This window comes from Limulus polyphemus, unplaced genomic scaffold (assembly GCF_000517525.1).
Source record: "Limulus polyphemus unplaced genomic scaffold, Limulus_polyphemus-2.1.2 Scaffold341, whole genome shotgun sequence".
NCBI classification, from domain to species: Eukaryota; Metazoa; Arthropoda; class Merostomata; order Xiphosura; family Limulidae; genus Limulus; species Limulus polyphemus.
Window position 1 is genome coordinate 194,527 of NW_013665951.1, and position 9,670 is coordinate 204,196.

The 9,670-nt window shown below is 30.1% G+C and overlaps 1 protein-coding gene across 3 annotated transcripts in view; it reads right to left on the reverse strand.

Moving 5' to 3' along the window:
- Positions 1 to 592: 592 nt before the first annotated feature.
- Positions 593 to 9,670, reverse strand: part of LOC106457512 (cytosolic phospholipase A2-like) — a 54,765-nt gene continuing 45,687 nt past the window's right edge. For all 3 annotated transcript variants that reach the window (XM_022383482.1, XM_022383481.1, XM_013916938.2), the window contains 3 exons: positions 7,844 to 8,025; positions 4,297 to 4,489; positions 593 to 3,479 (listed from right to left, as the gene is read on the reverse strand). In XM_022383482.1, the coding sequence (XP_022239190.1) occupies positions 3,238 to 3,479; positions 4,297 to 4,489; positions 7,844 to 8,025 (617 nt within the window). In that variant the 3' untranslated portion in view covers positions 593 to 3,237. The remainder of the gene's footprint in view (positions 3,480 to 4,296; positions 4,490 to 7,843; positions 8,026 to 9,670) is intronic.

Sequence of the window (9,670 nt, forward strand, 5' to 3'; positions counted from 1 at the left end):
ATTGGTAATATTATTATGTGATCATATTTAATTAGTGATCATATGGAAAATTAAAAAATAAAGCTTTATAAAAATTTCTTTGAAACTGTAAAAATTACATCAATTACAAAAATGTTTCACTCTAAGTGTGCCAATTAAGAAACTTCTAGAGTTTCTATTTGAGGCAAAGCATTACAAGTATTATTTAGGTCATTTTCATTATTCTATTGTCCAAACACGTAATTACACCAAGAAGTAAGAAGCCATTCGTGAATTGTTTGTTATTCATGTATAAATACTACTTGAAAGAGATTCACAACACTTATATATTTCAAGGAGAAAAATTTATGAGAAAAAGTATTAAGTTGTATAGTTGAAGCTTGCATATTATGGGTTGCTACAGTTCAAGCAGACATCTCTTCAGAAATTAAAACTAAGCCTACGAGTCATTTCATCCCATTTCCTGTAATGGCAGTAGGCGTCTTAAACAACGGACACTATAGCTATAAGTATTTATCTAAATAGTATATAATCTTTTTTCCTTCCATTCAAAACAAAAACTGATTTTGAAATGTACTACCAAGAATATCTTGATTCTCCCATGAAGTTGTGGAACATTAAAGTGACATTCACCAAAGAAAAAAAATGTACACAACTTTGAAACTTCAGTTTTTTTTTCTTATTGGTACAGAAAAACAAAGCTAAATATTGCAAAAATCATCTAATTTTCAAAACGTATAACTAGGTCTCCAGTCAGAGTATGAACTGTCAAATGTTTAAAAAAAAAAAGCATAAACAAATGCATCGAAGGTCCGGAAGAAGTAAAATTATAATTTTCTGAACAGATGTACGACTTAGAAAAATGATACCATAACGCTCTATGTACAAAAAATCACCTACAAATAGGTGCACGTAACAGTTTTCAAAACAACAAATAAAGTTTGTATATGAAAAAGAGGTAAACGTAATATTTACTTTTGTTTACCAATTGAAAGAAAAAAATTATTAAAACTAAAGCTAATTTAAATTGAAATTCACCTTAACCGACAATTTTTCAAGATAGTTGTGTATCCCAGACCTACAACTATACGTATACATTTATTTATTGCACCATAGCATAGTCCATGAAGTAGAAACTAGTTTTGTAAACGATTCATCTTACAAGTACTTGCCACAACTTCGAAATATACCACTTTGATTATTCTTACAATATTCTATTTTATATATCACAAAAATTAAAAACAACTCAACTTAATTATCCTTATACAAAAGAACAGCTAATAGGCAACAAAATTATTTGAAAACAACTAATAAATGTATAAAAATTATCTGCTTGTTCATTACATAAACTTTATAAGAAATACATTAAAAAGGAACTCATAATTTAAAAAAATTTTTCCTTTAAATAATCTATCGCAAGTAGAAAAAAAAGACTTTGTAAATAATTCTTATAACAGTAGTAAAAATATAACACTGACTAAATTTGGATTACTACTCTTCTTTTGTAACGTTCGTCGGTGGGATAGTAAAGCAGCTCCAAATAAAATAATAGTAATCATGAACCAAGTAGTAGACATTATATGTACAAAAACAGAACTGTACTAGTCAATAAATCACAATATAATAAAACACAAAGCCCCGTGTATGTGGCGTTTTAAAAGGTAAAACAGTCATGGAAGTATCATAGTCAAAATAATTTAGTAATATGTTCACCATTGTCTTGTTCTTTCTTTCTCAACAAACTCTAGACTAAAATTCAATAATTAACACACGAATCACTATATATTCATACACAAAGCTCTGCGTATTTGCATTTTAAAATGTAAACAGTCTTGGAAGCGACAAATTCAAAATAATTTGGTAATATGTTCAGCATTGTCTTGTTCTTTCTAGACTAAAATTCTATAATTAACACATCAATATGGTTCATAAAACTGCAGATTAAAGATAAATATGATAAAATTAAGCTGAAAGACCAGTAATAATTCTCTCAGACTGATTGTTGGTCAAAGCAATATGAACACTTAACAGAAGGTGAAAAAATTAATATATCTAACTTTTCAAATCGGATCATTTCAAAATATTTAAAACAAATCAAACCAGCTGTACATGTATAGATTATAAGGTTCAATTAAATTTTAAATCAAACAGAAAATGGTTTATTTATTTATGTAGACTACTTCCACACACAATTAGTAATGAATATAAAAGTAAATATTTCTAAAAACAAAAGATATAATGTACTTAAACATCTGGAAAAAGAATGTACAAAAGTGCTATTCCAAGGAAATAGGTTCCAGTATATAGACTGAATTAAAAGCTAAATTCTTAATTCTAAATTAGAAAATGTTGGATCGGAGCCCTAGCTAACAAATCGAATCTCGAAGCTCCACAGGGCCTTACTGTCAAAATGTCTAATGATACTGATATACAATCACATAAAGACTAATAATTTTGTTTACATAATCTGCGAAAAGTTTTGTTACAAATTACATTTCCCACTCAAAAAATAAAGGTAGGAAGATGCATTTCAGCATTAGGTCCACATATTAACTATCTGGGCAACAATCTTGCAGAATATGATTAGGTGTCACTGAAACATCTAATTAGTCTGTTCTAGGAAAAAAAAGAACCTTAATGACATTTCAGACGTTATGTAAAGTTAAAAGGAACTGTAGTAACTGCAATGATTTTGAAATGAGGATAAAAAGATTGATTTATTTGAAGTATTATATCTTCCCAAGCTAGCAGTTATTGTCATTTAAACTAGTTTATTTTACTCATTTATAAATAAATTCTCTAGATAAAGTAATATTGTTTTCCTACAGATAAAACATTGAAATTGTTTATCTGCTTGATTAGCATGAATGAGCAAATATTAAATGCAATCAGTAGATATGCTACTTCAACAAGTGAGCATAGTTAAAACTGAATTTGATTTATACTTTGAAATATGCTACCAGTGCATAGTCACAACAAATATATAGCCTTCGTATTAATACACATATGAGGACAACAACAATATGATGCAAAAATAAAGCACGCAGTAAATTTACAAATCTTGAAGTAATTTTGGTATATATATAGTAAAAAATTAATAGTATGATTTTAAAAAAATTAACCTTCAATATCATTGAAGTACTTGAAAAAATTTGTGACCATTAAAATGATGTGGAAAAAGAAGTACAACGAAAAAGATCTTTAGTTTTTCATTTAAGAAGACTGGATCGGTTACTCAAACTCATTTCTTTGCTCTTTTTAATTATTTCGCAGTTTTTGCTTCAGATGAGATGGGTTTTGAATCCTGCTTGTCATTACTTTTCTTACTACATCTTTGATGATCTGGAGATTGTTTAAAAGGTTGAACTCCATCAACTTGGAAAGCCTATCAAAATGGTAGTGTGTATAACAGAAATTGTAGATGCTATATGGAGTATCTGGATCACTGAAAATATCAAAATCTGCAAACTGTATTTCTTCGTCTGTCTGTCGCACAAGTCCTGCAATTATACAAAATAGTAAAATTATTTCTTAAAATATTGTAACTTTATTTTCCCCAAAAAACAATGTATGAAAACAAGAGTTATGAATATACCTGTAATTGTTGAAACAACAGTAAAGAAATTTCCTATTAAAAATACCATCTTTAAAAAACAAATTTTACCATTTTGTAACTGTACACAAAGATTTTTAAATTTAAAAAATTAGTAAACTTCAAAGAAACAACTATTAGAAAAAATTCCATACACTGACTGTGGAGGATTCTACCTACAAACCATATACTATTATTTTACCCAAAGACTGACCACACACACACAGTGGTACATTTAGTAAGAGAGTGACACACAAATAAGATGGACCACACATGCACTCATGTACTCACAAATAAATGGTGACACAGATAATCAAAAACACAGAAATAATAAATTTGGTTTCAGTAAATTATACGAATTAAAATCTTTTGTAAATGCTCTTACATGTTGCCATCCTCCAGTGATGGAGATTTTGAAATTCAAAGTAAATACAGACACGTTTGTTATGCTTTGTTTCAAAGAAATTATTTTGAATATGTGAAATGTTAAACTCCTTGTGAGTTATCAAATTATAGTTTGTGACTGACATTTTCAAACTTATAGCATGACTTGTAGACAAGTTTAGATAAATTAACCCAAATCGTTTCTCAACAACATTTTTTCTATATACACTGAATAAGATTAATCATTATAAATACTTTTGTTTTATTTTTGTACTTTAGATTATGAAACAAAACTTTACAAAAGAATATTTTCTAAGTTTTTATCAAGCCTGCTAACTTACCTGGTTGTTTGAATTTCCGAAAGTTTATGTTTACTAGAGGAAAGTGGAGGATAATGGGACAAGAAATGTCATCTGGATTGTCAAAGATGTAACATTCTCTCATTGGTTCTTTAATCAACTGCTCAACACGATCTTTAATAGGTGGAAACAGAAAGCCATTTCTTTGAGCCCATTGTTCAGATTGTAACAGTTCCTAGTTTTGTAAATATACGAAAAATTTCAACTACTTATTTTTTTTTATGATAGACACAAAACAAATGAGCAAAAATAGTTAAATCATACATCTAAGAAATATTTAATTATTCACTTTATCTAATTCATCTTAAGATAGGTTACTTTATTCTTGGATTTATATAAGAATCTATTACATTTACATGCTATTAGGTTTTAGCATTACTTTGAAACTTAAGATATATTTTCATTAAAATTGAATAGAATGTGGAAGTTCTATTGTTTGTCATTAAACATATCACCAAATTTAGTACGTGACTTTGTAAAATGTTTTGATGACGTGTACTGCCTTAACTGTCTCCACATTCACACCTGTGTAGACTTGGATTTCCCACCATGCACACAGATGGAACTTTTGAGAATTTGGTGGCAGGAGAGTATGGGTTATAAAAATGATCAAGTCAAGTACGCCTATTACATTCGTGATTCAATGTCACTGTCAGTTTGATGTTTTTATCATAAAACCAGGATGTTTGTGTCCCAAAAACTTTTCTTGAAACACTGGGACAAATACCAGAAAAATGGAATTGTCCCAGCAAAACTGGAATGTTTGGTCACCCTACAGTGCAATTAGAAATATTCTGTATTATTCTAGAAATCCTATATTAAAAAAAGTACTGTTGTAATAAAGATACCAATTTAACTGTAAATGCTTCGTAGGTCTTTGCTTGTACATTATAAGGCTTAGGTAGCATGTCTGCCTAGTATGTAGAATTATACACAGACTGTTCTATACATTAAAATAATTTTACTTTCAAACTTTCCACCCTCTAACCAAAGCCTTCACTTGGCAAAAATGTACTGAGCAATACAAATTTGTTTATCTGTGGAACTCTGCTTTAAAACAGGTGTCTACGCAACAACTAACATCTGGTATTAGATTTATTAATCATATAGAAATTATGACTAACAGAGAATTAACAGTCAAAGATTTAGGTTTTTACATATACTGAATAAACAAAATTCTCGGTCTTTTTACCTGTATAACAGTATCAAAATCTTATATACACTGTTGCTTAACAATATTTAAAAATCAATTACTTTAAAATAAAACCTTAGGAAAATACAACTATAGAAAAATGAATTATTTATACTTCAAATAATACATTATAGAATTAATTTTACAAGGATACCATGACAAGTTATATGTTTTATATATTTGATAAGTGGTTCCCATGTAGTATTGAGTAGTTGTTGGCAGTTATTTTGATTAATACCTGCTGGTGGTCCACTGTTTTGTGCTTTGATGGCAATAACTTGATTTTTCTCAGTTTGATGTTTTACTCTTTATTATTTCTGCATCTTTTAAATCTATTTATTGTTAATTTTCCTGAACATATAAACCTACAGCTGATGTGTTTATAACACAGTTCTTAATATCTCTGGTGTTCTTTGAACCTTCTGTAAATGGCATTACATTCCCCAATGTATTGTTTATTATGCTCACACCAAGTTCTACAAACCAATTTCTTTGTGAGAGGCCTGGTATAATACTACATATTACTTTACCTACGTTAGAAGTCGTAAAAACACAATTATATCTTATTGTGAGTAGAAAGCTCTATATCATATATTAGAGATTCTTTTACAGCTTTCCTGAGATGGCCTACATGAAGTCTAATTTGTTACAACTGCAAACTTTCAATACCTAATAATTCTAGAACCACTGATATTCTAACAATATCCTTATTTAAGGTGTCAGAAAAGGTAAATGTCCAAGATCATCATTTCACTTGGATGTATAGTAATATGTTACTAATGTATTAGTGGCAGTATTAATATCAAGTGTGCTAATTTGTGTTATTAGCTTACAGTTTCTTTAGTTAAAATATATATAACATTTAAAGTACTGACCTTGACATGCATCCTACCCCTATTCTCTGTTTTTAATTTAAAAGGGAACATGAAATGGAAATTAAACCCTAAAGTTCCCCAGACACCATTCTCTGACTCCTAAGTTTGACCTTGATTAGTCCTGAATAAATGGTCAAAGTGAAACTAAGGTTGCACATGAAAATAGAAGGTCAAGAATCACTCACCTTTAACGTTATTTGCAAGGTATGAGCTTATCTATGCTAAACTAAGTAACTTGTGGAAGTAGGAATTAATCACACTATCATTCAAATTTTAAAAAATTTGCACATAAATTAAAAAATAAAAAATGGAGATTTACCATATGCTATTCTCGAGTAGCTCTTAGTATGAATGGAATGCTCAACTATTACTATTCTCTGTGGGCGGTATAAGAAGCTAAGAGCTTTGGCTCTGAGTGAAGCCAAAAGTGCAACACAAATAACCTCTTCAAAGCCCATGAAATAATTTAAATTGATAGATTAACTTAAACTTTTCCTGTCACTAGGTGTGGGTACTTTTGCTTGTATTTAAATGATTTGGAGAACAGCCAAAATGTTCATAATCCATGTCTCCACAGTTGATCATGCTTTATCTGATGACTTTGGATCCTGACAATAGCCCTACAATTTAGTTTCCATTGCAAAAGGCTCTGTTATGAATCTGTCTTGGCTAAAGCACACCAGTACTTCCTGCTTGCTTTTCATAATCCATCTAGCATAACAGGAGGATGGTTTCCAGCACCTGTTTGAAGAGTGTGATCGCACATAAATTCCATATGTGCTGAAACTGACAACTCAACTAGTATATCTTCATTTGGTATAGTACAAATACTCATTTCATTCCCTAGCTGCTTGAGGTATGCAAACAGTTGAACAAATGTGTCATGGAAACAATGCGTGTTTCCACTCCACCTCGAGTGATTCTCGTGTGCTGATCTGCATTTTAAAAATGGTTTTATTATGTTTTACTCAACCCATTGCATTACAGATGTAGAAAAAATAAGTTAATTCCTTAAATTCAAGTCACAATACATTTCTTGGGAAAGAGTTTGTTTATATTTGCTTATTTAATATTTTTGTTTTGAAAATGGATCTTTTTATTTTCTTCCAATACATTACCAGGTACTATAAATTAATTTCTTTTTTTGCATTTTGTCACTTGAATAGAATTTGGGATTTCTTAAAATAGTGAACAAATATTTTTTCAGTTTAACTTTTATCATACCGGAAGTAATAATCAAAGAAAGAAATTAAACCTCTTTTACTAGGTTAATCAATTCTGAGTTCTCCCTTACATGTAAATTTTCTTTAAAACAATTACTTCTATCAATAATAGCTGAAGCTGGACTTAAACTACAAAACTGCATCTGTATCAAGTTATTTTTCTCACGATTTCTCAAGAAAGACATATCTCGGATTCAATATAACGAGTCTTTTTTAAAGTCAACAAATTTATTTCTTACCTTAAATGGATATGCGTCGTCAGAGGGTCGTCCACTGAAGTCAAAAGTTAGGAAAATATTCACTTTTCTGGAAGGTCTTAACAACAAGGGGAATGGAAGGTTAAAGGTCAGACCTCCATCAACCAAGTAAAGTGATTTAGTCTGTGTGTTAGCAGGATGATGGATCCCTTTGTACCACATATCTAATGAAAGAATCATATCAATTATGGATTACAATCTAGTGTAAATGTGTGTAAACAGATTTACTACATAATACAAGTGTAATAGTGTCACTAAAAGTTTGAGTGACACGAGTTTAAGGGGTTTTACCCAATACTATAGTCTGTAAAGTCAGCCAAGTTATAGCAATACATGTTTAATCCCAAGCCTTGTAAGTATTGGCTGGATTACAGTACTATGTGCTGAATACCAGAGTTCATAAGACTCACTTTGTTACAGCACTACATGCTCAGAACAAGAGCTCATAAGGCCAGCTGGGTTACAGCACTACAATGCTTTCTTCTCACTAAGAAGTCTATTACACTAGTAAAGAATGATGAGATTTAAGTTACTATAAGTGTTATTCTGATGTAATGTCACATATTATTACATAATACAAGTGTAATAGTGTCACTAAAAGTTTGAGTGACACGAGTTTAAGGGGTTTTACCCAATACTTTCTGATGTAATGTCACACGCGTATTAATATAGAGTAGTTACACCTTTCAGAGGTAGAAAAAAAAAGGTTAGAGCTAGATTATAAACTTTATGTAAAAACCATACAAAACTTTATTTAAAATTTTATAATGCAGAATGAACATATGGCACCACTATCAAATACATTAGGGATAATCCATGAACACTTCACTTCTGCTATGAAAGAACATTCTGTTAAAAGTATATATAATGCTGTATTTCATTTTCCTTTTTCAATTCCACATATAAATCAGCAGAATCTTAAATTTATATTAATAAAAATAAGCTGTTATATGCCGAGTTGTCAATGCTATACAGTTTTAAAAGGCTTCTATTTATTCTCCATTTTGTAACAATGGAGCTTAGATGAAGTGAAATTTACAGAAATCGGTGATTTTTAACATTAAATATGACAAAGATGTGCTGCCATTTCTTCAGAGTTTGGTGCCTTCCATGTATTCTACAAGTTCAAAATTAGGGACAACTGGAAAAGGTAGCCCTTAAGCCTTTAACTGCTTCTAATGAGTATACTTGGTTCTCGTAAATTCCTGTTGTGCTCTGATTGAATATACTTGATTTGGGTTTTCTGTCAATCATTGCTCCTACCAAGTAAATTAGATCAAGATTAATAGCAGTTCTGACATCTATCGTACTTTTGTCAGTATAAATTATTTCTTTCTTCTGCTTTATTTGAAGTACCTACATTGTCTTAAGTCTGCACTGTTCCAGAGCATGGTAGAATGTACCCAATCACTGCATCTCACAACAGAAAGAGAAAGCATTATATTCTTACTTACAAGTCTCGAATCTGATTTGGAGGAAGGTTCAGAATTTGAAATGGATAAGGAATACAGAAATAGGAATAAAAGTGAATGCCCCACACCTGTTGTGCTGACATTGAAAACAAGGCTGCAAATAAAAAAACAAAGTATGTTTTCATGGAAAAAGGAGATTTGCTACTGAAAGTGTAAACATTTAACATAAGAAGTTTGACGAAAACACAACACACACACGTGAAATGTTTGAACATTGTCTCTCCTGCATTTGCATGAACTATTGCAGATTGAACATTTTGTCTCTCCTGTATTTGCATGAACTATTGCAGATATACATATATATATATATATATATATATATATATATATATATATA